This window comes from Salmo salar, chromosome 12, assembly GCF_965601325.2.
Source record: "Salmo salar chromosome 12, fSalSal1, whole genome shotgun sequence".
Taxonomy (NCBI): domain Eukaryota; kingdom Metazoa; phylum Chordata; class Actinopteri; order Salmoniformes; family Salmonidae; genus Salmo; species Salmo salar.
In genome coordinates, this window is record NC_138302.1 from 37,458,916 (window position 1) to 37,474,468 (window position 15,553).

The following is a 15,553-nucleotide window of genomic DNA, read 5'->3' on the forward strand; positions in this document are numbered from 1 at the left end:
CTCCGGTACAAGATACCTCTGAGCCAAATACTTTACAGTACCATCATTTTGGGGCAAATATACACTACCATTCAAAGGTTTGGGGTCACTTAGAAATGTCCTTGTTTTTGAAAGAAAAACATTTTTTTTTGTCCATTAAAATATCAAATTGATCAGAAATACAGTGTAGACATCGTTAATGTTGTAATTGACTATTGTAGCTGGAAACGGCTGATTTTTTTAAATGGAATATCTACATAGGCGTATAGAGGCCCATTATCTGCAACCATCACTCCTGTGTTCCAATGGCACATTGTGTTAGCTAATCCAAGTACATCATTTTAAAAGGCTAATTGATCATTAGAAAACCACACAACGTGCACAGGAGTGATGGTTGCTGATAATGGGCCTCTGTACGCCTATGTAGATATTCCATTAAAAATCTGCCGTTTCCAGCTACAATAGTAATTTACAACATTAACAATGTCTACACTGTATTTCTGATCAATGAGATGTTATTTTAATAATGGACAAAAAAGTGTTTTACTTTCAAAAACAAGGACATTTCTAAGTGACCCCAAACTTTTGAACAGTAGTGTGTGTGTGTGTATATATATATATATATATATATATATATATATATATATATATATATATATATATACACACACACACATTTCTATTTCTTTATTAGTTCCACATGGCTCCAGGATCCAGATCTGAAAATTCTATTTCGAAAGGAATAGAATGATATTTCTTCCAAACCATGAATAATTCAAAAGGTTCATATGGGTGATGCTTGTGGACACTGGTGGCCCATCTGGGTCTAATAAGATATGATGACAGTGTGCTACACTCCAGAACACCTGCTTCCAGCCAGCCAGGCATCACTTTTGCTAGATCCTTTAGAGAGCCGTTTTGAATAATGGCCTGACCTATAAAAAAGGCACATCTGCTACTATGCAGATTCCCAATTGTGCCTAATATGTGATCCCTGTACAAGTGTTACCCATAATTCAATACTCCAAATGACTGCATGGCACTTATCAAACACTGTGGCACTGATTATAGTCGATTTTTGTCAATAATGTCAACTAACCAGTTCATCAGGGACATACTATAGGCTGTCTCTAAGACATTTTCTGTCCGCAAAACAGCACCGAACTTTACAAAAAAAATACCTTAATACTCACAAACATTGTCGCTGGAATTAAATGACACTGTTGAGTCCATTTTGTTTTTCCAACATCCTACATTTATTAAAAAAGCAAACCTTTTGTCCCATCTTTAACAAAACACCTTACAAAGAAAGAAAGGCATACAAAACAACAGGCTGTATTCTAGCAGCATCCAAACGTTGGACTTCCCAGAAATAACCCTTTATATGTATATAGTATTTATATCTTATCTCTTGCCAACTATACAGATATTACCAATAAGGAGCCATTAATCTTTTTTAGTGCAGAAAGGAACAAAATACTCAATATTAAAATAAACAATTTGGAGGGTAAATTTAAATAAGAGTGTTAAATACAAGACACTTTCTCTGAAGTACTGTACAAAGACCATCAAACACATTTTGGCATTGAAAATACATCATTCATACACTTGGCGGTACCTTGTGTACCCGCAAGTGTTCGGGGTCAACTGCATAAGAATACTTTTCTCTGTGGCAAAAATAAAAAGGTAATAATATCATGGTAGACATCATTAGTGAGAGTAGTGGACAAGGCGTGGGGTTGGAAAAGGACGAGGGACTACAACAACAGAAAAGACTACAGTATCCATACACTACTGGTTAAAGTCAGGCACGTTTTTGTTCCTGCAAAATAAACACTTCCAAGAAATCCAATACAACCGCAATCTCAACAACACCACAATCAGTGCTAACCATTAATAACAGTTTTGTGACTATCACCATATTTATTGCTAGGACAATTTCTATTTTTTTTGTTCAAAACAGTGGAGTACTTTACAAAACTTACTAAAGATTAGCTTTTTTTATACAAGAACCTTGTAACACCTTAGTAATTTCCTGTTTGTTTTATAATACATTAAAAGTCAAGGTAAAGTTGAGTCATTTTATTTGGGTGAACTTCTTTTCATTGTTGTTTACTGAGGGAACTGATACGTTTTACATTTGCCTTATTCGGCAAAAGAATATAGATTTCACATAAGTTACATTCATTTGTTTTAAATTCACATGTTCCTTCCTATAAGCAAATAGCCAAAAACATGAGGTCTGCTACATTCTTCCCTTCCTCCCCTTTATCTAAACCTTCTATAAATGTATTCCTTTACCCTCCCCCCGGCCCCTTGGTATATTTACACTAATTCATGTTGTTGTTTTGATTTCAAAACAACGCTACTACCATTAGCACGCTAAATCGCAACTTCTCGTTCTCATGCGATGGCTATTCACTTTGAATCACTGCAGACATCGTCCCTCTTGACATGCCACTGGCTCAGGTAATGTGGAGTTAACGGCCATGTTGCAGTGTGTGTACGTGTCAGTGTTTTTTTCTTTCTTTTTTTCTCTCAGGGCTTCTTGTTGTCGACCGAGTGTAGGAACCATTCACTGAACCTCCTGAGCTGGGCGGCTGCAGTTTGGCTCTCCTCGTGCAGACGCATGTTGTCCTGACGCAAGTGCTGGACCTGCTCCTGCAACATGGCCTTGTCCTCTTGCTCCTGTGGTGATGGAACACATACAGGTTATTACGCAACCTGGCATGACGGCATTGGCTTTACATATGATCACCATTTGGCACAGAGGACAACATTTATCTTCATTATGACATAATTGTCTGGTTGTACACTGATCTGAATGAGAAGACGTATAACCAGATTACAAACAACTGGTCTCTGTTACAACCAGGTAAAGATGAATATTATATGACGACGTCAACACATCATGGGGAAAGCAATCATATTCTGGTTGTTTATCTGGTCCGATAAAGACATATTTTTCTGGTTGCTGAAAAGACAGACAAAACGTCCTTTTACAATCAATATACAACCTCACCATGACAACCGGTTTTGCCTGCTGTGGTTGTATGATTTACAAAATACACCAACAGAGAAGCGTACATTTTAGAACAGCTAAATTGTATAGACCATTCTAGTACATCATAGTAGTATACTGATTCATGTGTTAGCTGCACATCACTTCGGATAAATTAATCTGCTAAAATGACCATGTTATTATTGTTATATATGCTAAGTGGGTCACTGGACACGATAGCGAGTTGACTTTACCTTTCTGAGGTCGAACTGAAGCTGTCTGAGGATCTCTTCCAGTTGGAGGACTTTGCCCGTGAGCAGAGCAGGAGAGCCATCCCTATATAGAGATAGAGAGACAGGCTTCTTTAAGTTTTGCAAGTCTAAAGAGCAGTCTTATAGAAATTGAGCTCTTTGTCATGTCTGTCTTCGATGGTATATGCTTTTATACAGCATCAAAATCAGACCACTCTATGAAGCGAAGCTTAACAACTGATAAACACCGGCATTGTTTACTTGCAAACTTCAGGTGTGACCAGGTCACGGACTTAAAACATATTTAAGTGAACAGTGTTGCGGGTCCACAATCAAAATCAGAGTGAAGGTAATTTATGAAAATTGGTGTAGTTATTAGTTCATCTTAAAAAGGTCCAATGAAGCCGTTTTTATCTCAATATCAAATCATTTCTGGTTAACAATTTAGCACCTTACTGTGATTGTTTTCAATTAAAATGGTCAAAAAGAAACAAAAATAGCTTCTTAGCAAAGAGCAATTTTTTTAAGCAAAGACTGCTAGGACTGTCTATGAGAGGTCTGAGTGGGCAGAGAGGTTTGGAACTCTTTCTTATCGGTCTATTAACTAATTTACCAAAACTCCATCCCACCAAAACAGGCTGAAATTTTAGGCAGCCTTTTCAAAAAGCTCTTACACTAGAAGGGCATTATCATAATGTTCACAATTTCACCGTATTACACCAACCTCAGAGTGAGAAAAAAAAGCACACACACACACACACCTTTAGAGGATGAACAATGTTTCGGCATTCATGCTTTTGTCAGTGCATTCAGTCAGTAAGTAGTGTTAAACATACGTATATGTAAGACCTTCAATAACTAAATCCCCTTCTCTGCTAAGTCAAGCTCCTTTAACTGCCTGCCCCACCCAAAGGCGCAGTACACCTACCCTGCCTTCAGAGCGGCGGCCTCCGACGCAGCCACCCTCCGACTCAGCTCATGGGAGAGCTCCATGGCTTGCTGGGCCTGCTCCACGTCCAACATGGAGCAGAGTGAACCCTGGTCCGCTGCTAAAGAAACACACACAAACAATACTATTAAAGCTGCAATATGTAACTTTTGGGCGGTAGATCTGTTCTATGTGCTCTATTTCTATGCTTCCCATTCTTGAGTTTTGTTTTGCGACTTTTACTTAGTTTTTGTACACCAGCTTCAAACAGCTGAAAATACACTGAATACAAATATAAAAAGCAACATGCAACAATTTCAAAAAGACTTTACTGAGTTACATTTCATACAAGGAAATCAATCCATTGAAAAAATAATAATTAGGTCGTAATCTATGGATTTCACATCACTGGGAATACAGATATGCTTCTGTTGGTCACAGACACCTTAAAAAAAAAGGCAGGTGCGTGGATCAGAAAACCAGTCAGTATCTGGTGTGACCAGCATTTGTCTCATGCAGTTTCGACACATTTCCTTCGCATAGAGTTGATCAGGCTATTGATTGTGGCCTGTGGAATGTTGTCCCACTCTTCTTCAATAGCTGTGCGAAGTTGCTGGATATTGTCGGGAACTAGAACATGCGTTCATACACGCCGATCCAGAGCATCCCAAACATGTCTGGTGAGTATGCAGGCCATGAAAGAACTGGGACATTTTCAGCTTCCAGGAATTGTGTACAGATCCTTGCGACATGGGACTGTGCATTATCATTGTGAAACATGAGGTGATGGTGGCGGATGAATGGTATGACAATGGGCCTCAGGATCTTGTCACAGTATCTCAGTGCATTCAAATTGCCAATTGTGTTGGTTGTCCATAGCTTATGCCTGCCCATACCATAGCCCCACTACCACCATTGGGCACTCTGTTCACAACGTTGATATCAGTAAACCGCTCGCCCACACGACGCCATACAAATGGTGAGGCTGGTTGGACGTACTGCCAAATTCTCTAAAACGACATTGGATGCGGCTTATGGTACAGAAATGAACATTCTATTCTCTGGCAACAGCTCTGGTGTACATTCCTGAAGTCTGCATGCCAATTGCATGCTCCCTCAAAACTTGTGTCATTTTAGAGTGGCATTTTATTGACCCCAGCACAAGGTGCACTTGTGTAATATTCATGCCGTATAATCAGCTTCTTGATATGCCACACCTATCAGGTGGATGGATTATCTCGGCAAAGGAGAAATGCTCACTAAAAGGGATGTCAACAAATTTTAGCACACAATTTGAGAGAAATAAACTTTTGTGCATATGGAACATTTCTGGGATGTTTTATTTCAGCTCATGAAACATGGGACCAACACTTTACATTTTTGTTCAGTGTACAATATTTTCAGTTATGGAAAATACATTTCACAGCAGTTTAGATGGTACAATGATTCTCTACACTATATACTTGCTTGTTTTGTCTCAAACTGAAATTAGGCAAACTATTAGAATTTTAGCAACCAGGCAATGGCGGAGCGATTTCTGCATAGTGCATCTTGAAATACCATGACACACATCTCGACTTTAAGAATGTTCTTAACTGCTTAGAAATGTCATATTAGAAGAGGACAGCAGTTTAATCAGGCGTTTTAGTGCTAGGCTGGAACAAAAGTAAGCAGGAGAAAACATCACAATAGAAGAAGGGGTTGAGGTAACACTAGGCAGAGGTACTAGGCAGCTAGTAGTAGAAGGTAGTGGTAGAAGTACAATGGTAGTGGTAGTAGTAGCTGCTGTAGTGTGACAGAAGCATTAGCTGTTGTAGTAGTAGCTCTGGTAGTATTGACAGAAATGCTAGTAGAAACCCTAATTGGATTTGGTTTCATACTAAATAAAAGTGTAGGAGTTATAGAGGTAATAGCAAAAGCACCAATGGCAGTAAAGGTGAAAGAAGCTAGAGTAACTAGAGTAGTAGTAAAAGTCAAGTAATTCCAGTGAAGAGGGAAACATTTATTTAAAAAAAAAGAGTAGAGCTGTGTTGAGCAAAATGTCATGTCACCTAGTGAGTCTTTCTGACTGTCTTTATCACACAGACGACTGGCATCCTTGTCGAGCTCCAGACCTGAAAACACGAGAGGAGACAGCACATCCCTCAGATACAGTTCAGCTACCCACACGGTGTTTAGTCCACTTTCAGTGCAAGTAAGCTACAGTAGTGCTTAAATGTTCCAAAAGCAATGTTCTAAGGAAAGGCATATTCTGGTGAAGCCCTTTTAAGCAGTCCATTCTTGCAACCATGGAGGTGGAGAGCATGATTAATAGGAAGCGATGTAGAGCAGAATGGATCCTGTTGAGGTGCTATGGTTAGCTCCCCCATCCCTAAACCTTTGCCAGGGTCTATTCTAAAAGCAATCATTTTTGAGTGACAATGCTGTGCAAAAAGTATTTTCCCCACTATCTAATTTTCGCTATTTTTTGCATATTTTTTCTTACAGAACGTTATCAGATCTTCAACAAAACCTAATATTAAATAAAGGTTTAAGATGTGATAACATTCGGTATCAACAATATGCAAAAATAGGGAAATCAGAAAGGGGGCAAATACTTTTTCACGGCACTGTATATAACAATTGGATCCACTCTCTCGGTGGGTGAAGAGGGTCGCACGTGCAGGCGGCGGGTTAAATATGAGAGCAAACTGGACTTCACACAGTTAAGGCCCCACTCACAGTATAATATACAGTGCCTTTGGAATGTATTCAGACCCCTTGACTTTTTCCACATTTTGTTACATTACAGCCTTATTCTAAAATGGATTTAAAAAATCCTCAGCAATCTACACACAATACCCTATAACGACGAAGTGAAAACAGGTTTTTACATTTTTACAAATTTATAAAAAATTATTTGCACAAGTATTTAGACTCTTTGCTCAATTTCGAGTCTCATAGCTCAGGTGGACCCTGTTTCCATTGATCATCCTTGAGATGTTTCTACAACTTGATTGGGAAAGGGGGATACCTAGTCAGTTGTACAACTGAATGCCTTCAACTGAAGTGTGTCTTCTGCATTTAACCCAACCCCTCTGAATCAGAGAGGTGTGGGAGGGGGCTGCCTTAATCGACATCCACGTCTTCGGCACCCAGGGAACAGTGGGTTAACTGCCTTGCTCAGGGGCAGGACGACAGATTTTTACCTTGTCAGCTCGTGGATTCGATCCTGCAACCTTTCGGTTACTGGCCCAACGCTCTAACCACTAGGCTATATTGAAGTCCACCTGTGGTAAATTCAATTAATTGGACATGATTTGGAAAGGCACACACCTTTCTATATAAGGTCCCACAGTTGACAGTGCATGTTAGAGCAAGAACCAAGTCATTAGATCAAAAGAATTGTCCGTAGAGCTCCGAGACAGGATTGTGTCGAGGCACAGATCTGGGGAAGGGTACCAAAACATTTCTGCAGCATTGAAGATCCCCAAGAACACACTGGCCTCCATCATTATTAAAATGGAAGAAGTTTGGAACCACCAAGACTAATCCTAGAGCTGGCCACCCGGCCAAACTGAGCAATCTGGGGAGAAGAGCCTGGGTCAGGGATGTGACCAAGAACCCGATGGTCACATCATCTTCCCTGTGGCTCAGTTGGTAGAGCATGGTGTTTGCAACGCCAGCATGGTGTGTGCAACGCCAGGGTTGTGGGTTCGATTCCCATGGGGGGCCAGTACAAAAAAAAAAAAAAAAAATAATAATAATAATACATGAAATGAAATGTATGAAATGTATGCATTCACTACTGTAAGTCGCTCTGGATAAGAGCATCTGCTAAATGACTAAAATGAATATAAATGTAAAAATGTCACTCTGACAGAGCTCCAGAGTTCCTTTGTGGAGATGGGAGAACCTTCCAGAAGGACAACCATCTTAGCAGCACTCCACCAACCAGGCCTTTATGGTAGAGTGGCCAGACAGAATCCACTCCTCAGTAAAAGGGACATGACAGCCAGCTTGGAGTTTGCCAAAAGGCACCTAAAGGACTCTCAGATTCTCTGGTCTGATGAAACCATTGAACTCTTTGGCCTGAATGCCTAGCGTCACATCTGGAGGAAACCTGGCACCATCCCTACGGTGAAGCATGGTGGTGGCTGCATCATGCTGTGGCAATGTTTTTCAGCGTCAGGGCCTGGGAGTTAGTCAGGATCGAGGCAAAGATGAACGGAGCAAAGTACAGAGAGATGCTTGATGAAAACTTGCTCCAGAGCGCGCAGGACCTTAGACTGGGGCAAAGGTTCCCATTCCAACAGGAAAACGACCCTAAGCACACAGCCAAGACAACACAGTAGCCGTTTTGGGACAAGTCTCTGCATGTCCTTGAGTGGTCCAGCCAGAGCCCGGACTTGAACTCGATCGAACATCTCTGGAGACCTGAAAATAACTGAGCAGCAACGCTCCCCATCCAACCTGACATAGCTTGAGAGGATCTGCAGTGAAAAATGTGAGAAACTCCCCAAATACAGGTGTGACAAGCTTGTAGCGCCATACCCAAGAAGACTCGATTGTGCAATTGCTGCCAAAGGTGCTTCAACAAAGTACTGAGTAAAGGGACTGAATACTTATGTAAATGTCCTATTTCAGTTTTATTTATTTTTGTATAAACGTGAAATGTTTTCTAAAAACCTGTTTTTTCTTTGTCATTATGTGGTATTGTGTGTAGATTGATGAGGGGGAAAAAACAATGTAATCATTTTTAGAATAAGGCTGTAACGTAACAAAATGTGGAAAAAGTCAAGGGGTCTGAATACTTTCCGAAGGCACTGTAAGCCTGTTATTCTCAACTCCAGCTGTAAAGACCCACATGACTGCACATTTGTGTTCTAGTGCAACACTAACACAATTGATTCAACTAGTCAACAACTCAAACAGCCCGTGGTTAGTTGAATCAAGTGCGTTAGCACTGGGCTAGAACAAATTGCAGTCCGATGGGTTGCCGAGTTGAGAAACACTGGAAGCCAGTAGCCTTTCTTAGTAACAGACACGGCACAGCACACTATTGTTACCTTCCAGATAAAGAGCATAGGACAATTCTGGATAACGAAGAAAACAAGAAAAAAACAGACTAAGCTTGTGAGAAGTCAGAATAGCCTAGCAGATGTCCGAGTCGGCATCACATATCAATTTAGAAAGCCGAGGGTCTTAGTGAGGAAATTGAGGTTAAGTTTCTAGCAAAAGGGCAGCACCAACCATCCCCCACTTGCGCCTGTCTTCTCAATAGTTGGAAGGTGTTGAGAGGTGACACGGATGTAGTATTTGAGGACAGAAAGGAGGGAGAAGGGGAAAGGGATGGGAGCTGTTCTCTCTAAGATTGTTCCCGCTAAGGAGTGAGAAGAGGGGAGAGAGAAAAAGGGAAGTGCGAGTGAGAGGTAAGAGCGAGAGAGGGAAGAGAGATGAAAGTGGTTCTCACTAAAGATAAGTGTCTCACTGAAGTTGCTTCGGAGAGCCAAGCGAGAGACTGAAGCTGTGAAAATCTCACCCATAATTACACATCACTCTTTCTCCCTTTTAACAATCACTCTCTGTTTTAATTGACAGTCTCAACATTGGCTTAACGCTGATTGAAGTGAATCACAGGTGAAGTGATTACCATAGTGGAAAATAAAGAATACAAAAGAGGGCAAGGGAGAAAGTAAAGAAGAGGGAGATGTATAACAGAGTCAGGTATTCATTTTCCTTCAGTAAAAAGACTAGCCTATATCGAGTTGGAAACAAGAAAAACATCCCATGGCATTCTTTCTGTAATGTTCAATATGGAAAAGAAACGGTCTTAGATAAATCTTGAGGTTAAGTTATCATTGATAAATATGAATCACAACTGAAGAATGAGCAACGTAAGGAGAAAGGAATGTCTATGTCGTGTCTGTTTCGCTGCACTCTTGACTGTGAATGTGAACCATTTGTCCTGTTCTAGTATGCGTGGGTCTACGGAAACAGAAATAATGCTCGCTAGTTGCTACTAATGCAAACCACGCCCTTTGCCCTGGGCATGCTAATGAGGGCTAGCATGCTAGAGTTTCTGCGTGCTTAGCAACACTGCCTTGAGAACACACAGCGAGCACCACGAAACTAAACAAGCCAACTAAATGACACAACAAGCCTGGGCTAATAATGCCAGGGTCAGCACTCCAACGACTCTCCGAGCAAATTAGTTCCCCCTCTTTTCTCTGTTGTTGACTTCTATGCAAATCGAAGGCTGCTGTGCAGCCCAATGCTAGTCAATGGAGTCCCCGGCCCCACCCCTCGTTGCTCAGGGTGAAAGAAATGTGGTCACCAGTTCCAACCTATCCAGTCTATAAACATCAGTTGGTCATGAAGGAAGAATTTTTTAAATAATTATAATAAATACAAAATCGGGAGTACATCACTCTGTAGCTCAGGTAGTCTAGCGGGCGGCAAGTAGCCTAGTGGTTAGAGCATTAGGCCAGTAACCAAAAGGTTGCTAGCTGACAAGGTAAAAATCTGTCGTTCTCCCCCTGGACAAGGCAGTTAACCCACTGTTCTTAGGCCGTCATTGTAAATAAGAATTTGTTCTTAACTGACTTGCCTAGTTAAATAAAGGTTACATTTAAAACCAAGTCATTCCAGGTTACCAGAAAAACACCCCCCAGCTACCCCTGAACACAGTTGACCGAGGTAGCGAAGCTATAATTGCCAGAGAAAGTGTGCAAGTAAAGGGTGCAATTACAGCGCAAAGTGGGTTTGAGTAATTTGGCAAAATGGTTCCTTGCTGTGCGCTCCATTGTGATAATGCTTAGTTTCTCAAGTCCCCAAATACTCTCGCTCTCCTTCCACTTCCTGCTAATTAGCACCTCGCGGTAGACAGACTGAGTTCAAGGCAGACACAGACAATGGGAGAGACTGAAGATTTTGACTGGGTCAAGATGATATTGGGGATCAATTTGAATGAATGTCCAGTCACTTTAATTGGACGACGGACAATGAAATCACATCTGAACATTATGAGAAAATATCTATATTTTTTATAATGGTCTTTCACGCCAAATTAGATACCTAAATTGACCAGAGCGGTAAAAAAACATTGAGTACAATTTAGACACTGAATAAAGGCCAGGAATTGTCCTATTGAGTGAACAAAAGGATAACAGTTAACGCGCTGAAAGCCTGATGAAAACTGGGGACAAAAGATTTGACAGCACGACACCTTGGTAGCAGAAAATGTTAATCATGTACCACTTACACCTAGCTAACATTTCTGTGTTCCCAGAGCATTTCTGGTAGGTTAGGGAACAATGTTTCTGGTAGGTATGGAGATAACATCCCCATAGCCTTTGTTGGTCCAGGTTTTAAGTGCTTTAAGAAAGTCCGTCCATAGGGATGTTCCGTGAAGGTTGGGTTACAACACTGATAACGTTTTCCTTTCAACATTGTTCAAACGTATCTCGCTTGAATGAAAATGGTCCAACAAATGTGAAGATTCCCCTTCTGAAGATTCCCTTTCACATCACAACCAAATGGGTACCTGACAAAAACATTCCATACTGTTGTAGGCAATGTTAATTGTTAGTTGGGTAAGCTTTTGGGAGCATCAAAAGGTCAAACAATGAATAAGTACACAGTTTTGTTTAATGCCATGCGGGAGTATGATGAATCTAGACGTTATATTACCTTCAAAAGCCCTTGCGGCATCAACAAGATGGGACCAATCCAGGCCAGACACTGCTTCCGGGAGGGGCATTAGACTACCATCGGCCATTTTGCAGCGGTCGGCCAGGGAGCTGTCAGAGAACCACAGCTCATCTGTAGAGATGAGACAATTCGGTTTAGATAAGTGAGCAACAGCCTCACCGATTTGGGTGAAGGGAACAGTTGGTGCTCCCTCCCTCCCTCTTCCCTCCTTCCTTTTTTTTTTTCTTTCTCCCTCCCTCCCTCCCTCCCTCCCTCCCTCCCTCTCCTGTCTTCCGATAATGAGACATCAGTGCTCATCCATTCTCCACTTGGAACACCTGCTCCTTTAACAAAGTAATTTCAGGGGTTTTAGGTTTCAAAGTCAGTAAAAACATACATTTCAAATATACAGTTTAAATAAGATGATACTCTAAACGAATGAAAGATGGGCACTTTCCACCAAAGCGTAACACAAACATCTCTCACCTTAACACACATTTTTCAGAGGCATCTGCGACTCCCCTTAAGCAAATACAATTCACCCTGTTCAATTTGCGAGTCTCCCCCCCCTCCCAAAATGTGAAAAAAAATGCTAAACAATTGCAGTCCTGCTTGGAAAACTGCCAAGAACACGGTTACTTTTTTTTTAACCCAATGTCACAGTCTGCTGTTGAAAGCTGATTAGAGGACGGAGACGAAGGGGGAGCTTCCCCCCGCCAGACAGACAATTAACCTGCATCTAGGGGACGCCCACAGGGGTCAGCTTTGGCGTACAGATTCACACAAACCTAGGCACACAAATGTGTGCATAAAAACACACATACGCACACATGGGTAACTTAATCTCGCACACAGCTGGAGATTTATGATCCTTAATTTTGGTTTCTGAGCCCCCCCCCCCACAGAGTTAAATAAGACACAGCAACCACATATTTACACACACCTCCACCCTCAATTGTGGGGGAGGGGTATTCCTTTCATAAGGACTGGATTAGCAGCCCCTTTTTCTCATTGTGAAATACAACAAAGAACGCAAGGAGGACCGACAGTGAAAGGGTTAATGTCGTGCCTACTCAATGAGCACACACTGGGATGTTTTTCCCAGTGGAAAATATCCAATATCTTACTGTGTTTAAAAAAAAAAAGACTAAGCTTTTTAAAATCGGTTTGCATCAATTTAACACCTATGAATTCTCACCTAATACAAGACAGATGGGAAATTGAAAGTGGCATACGCTGTAGCTTTTACGATAGGTCTCGTAAAGTTCAGCTTCAGATTGGCAAGGGCGTTTGCATTTAATTGACCACAATGAGCTCACAGTTAGATATTTTTTATTTCTATGGCCCACTCCTTAATTTGAAAATCAAAATGGCTGCCCCGCCACTTTGTTCACTATAAAGCTGAGGAATGGGGCTGGAGAAATATAAAAGTGGCTGTAAATATCACAGAGTGGGCCTTTAAGTACTTTTCAGGAGTAGGTGAACGCAGCTTTCCACTCAGCACCATTTGCCTTGTTTCTACACCTCAGGAGCATTCCATCTTTGGCAGATACATGAATGATTTCGTAACACGTGTTCCATTCCTAATTGAACGTCCGAATCAATGAAATGTACTCCAAGGTTTCACTAATATATAATAAATGTAAAGCAGACTTTGGTACTTTAACACTGATTCTAAGGTAAAAACGGTATTTGTTGAATCTGGTGGGTTAGAGCAGGACTGGAACAAAAGCGTATACATTCTGTAGCTCTCCAGGGGAAAGGTTGACCAACCCTATTCCCTCTCAACCATAGAGATACATTAAAGTATCTAGTATCTATCTGTTCTATTGAATTCTATGCTCACAACCGACAAGACCTAGCTATCTAGCCAGCTAGGTGGCGTAGTCTCACTCACTCTTGTGTAGCGGCGCCCCATGGCTGTGGCCGAGGTTCATGCGAGGTGGCAGGGTGCTGTGGTAGGGCCCAGCGGCGGTGCTGAACAGGATATCGTTGGGCAGGGCCTGGTCCAGTAGAGAGCTCCGGGAGCTGACCAGGGACAGGGTTTTCCTGTGGCTGCTGCACAGGCTCTCGTCCGACAGGGTCCGGTACAGGGACCTCCGCGGGGACATGGGCAGGCCGCCAGGACCAGTCAGACTCTGCGGGAAGAGATAGAGAAAATGAGGGAGGGAAAAAGGGTGACAGAATATTCATTGACATTTTACATCTCGGAGGGCTGCACAATGGAAGGAGTGATTAAAGCGCCAACTGGTATGTGCTAAACTAGGAAAAAAACAGCTTGAATCTTCCACAAAATTGGCAAAACAGTAACTTCGGTGTACCACAGTGCCAAAAATGAGAGCCAATAATTTCCCCTCAATTATCTGACAATAGCTTCCCTGTGCATAGTAGTTGGTATCAATGCAGGGCTTCAGATAATGATAGACAAATCTTCCATCTATTACAGGAGGATATGTCAAGACTATTGACTTATGTTGCTGGCAGCCATTTTCTTTTGTTCCTGTGATGTATTTTTCAATCAGTGAACAAAGAGGTCTGAAGAAGAGAGGTCTGCAGCTTGCTAGCTCCCAGATCAAATCCATTTGTATCAACCCCTTCCCCTTCCCATTCCACCTCCACCCTTGTTTCCTGGCCACATTTTCTTCTTCTTCTAATTACCCAAGAGCCTTGCATCAAGTGGTGGGCTTTTTCCCCCGACGCTAGTCGCCATGGCTGGTGGCAATGAACGGGAGACGTCTAAATTAACCTTTCGATAAGCGGAGGGAATCTGTGCTAGGAAAAGGTTAGCGTGAGTCTGGCGCCTTATAACCACCCTTGGTTTTAATTTCAGTTCATTTGAAAACGGTGCCAGCCTTGATTTTTAATATCACAAGCAATCCGAATGGATTATGTCAAGCGGAGGAAGGAGCCGACTGAAGGAGGGAAGGAAATTAAAGCAAGACACTCATTGTCAGAGGAGGAAACGGGGAACACTACACTAGAGAATCATGTCAGCTCTATGCATTACATGTCTATCGGCAACATTCCAAACATTTCCTTTCACTGAACACAGCCCAGACAGTATACGAAGGAACCAGAGAGTTGGAGAGATAGGGAACCAATTAGTGTGGACAAAAACTAGAGGGAGCATTGGCTCACCTTGCCACGACCCCCCTCCTCGGGGGGACTGTCGGGCAGCATCATCTTCAGGAAGGCCTCTCTGGTCAGGCTGGGCTGGACCTGCTGGAGCTGGCCGTCTGCACCCAGCATGGCCCGTAGCCTGCTCCCCAGGGGAGGATGGGGGATGCAATAGAGAGAGGGAGGGAGGGGGAGACGAAGAGGCGGAAGAGAGAAAAGAAAGTGAAATAGGGTAGAGAGAGAAAAAGGCATAAATGAAGGAAGATGGTAAGGTAGAGAATGTAGTGAGTGAGAGTAGAGAGAAAGTGGGGGTAGAGAGAAAGAGAGGTGGAGAAAGGAGGGAAGAATGAGAGAGAGGGATGAGAAACAGGCAGGGAGTGGGTGTAGATGGGGGCAAAAACAAAGGTAAGAGAGTTGCATTAGAGACGAGCTTATAAGTTTATAACACCCCATTCCTGGTCAAAAGCAGTACACTACATGGGGAATAGGGGGTAATTTGTGATTTGCACACAAAAGGTGAGGTAAAGGAGGGGGCAGTGACACGTGTGGGAGACTGAACAGTAAGAGCAAAAACAGTAAGACCAAAAATAGAAGCATAAAGCTAAC

The 15,553-nt window shown here is 42.1% G+C and overlaps 1 protein-coding gene across 3 annotated transcripts in view; it reads right to left on the reverse strand.

Annotated features, from left to right (window-relative positions):
• Nucleotides 1–1,211: 1,211 nt before the first annotated feature.
• LOC106564812 (signal-induced proliferation-associated 1-like protein 2) overlaps nucleotides 1,212–15,553 on the reverse strand; it is a 120,171-nt gene continuing 105,829 nt past the window's right edge. For 2 of the 3 annotated variants that reach the window (XM_014131235.3, XM_014131233.3), the window contains 7 exons: nucleotides 14,969–15,089; nucleotides 13,728–13,968; nucleotides 11,831–11,962; nucleotides 6,211–6,273; nucleotides 4,160–4,280; nucleotides 3,235–3,316; nucleotides 1,212–2,667 (listed from right to left, as the gene is read on the reverse strand). In XM_014131235.3, the coding sequence (XP_013986710.1) occupies nucleotides 2,518–2,667; nucleotides 3,235–3,316; nucleotides 4,160–4,280; nucleotides 6,211–6,273; nucleotides 11,831–11,962; nucleotides 13,728–13,968; nucleotides 14,969–15,089 (910 nt within the window). In that variant the 3' untranslated portion in view covers nucleotides 1,212–2,517. The remainder of the gene's footprint in view (nucleotides 2,668–3,234; nucleotides 3,317–4,159; nucleotides 4,281–6,210; nucleotides 6,274–11,830; nucleotides 11,963–13,727; nucleotides 13,969–14,968; nucleotides 15,090–15,553) is intronic. The other variant, XM_014131236.3, reaches the window with a different exon arrangement.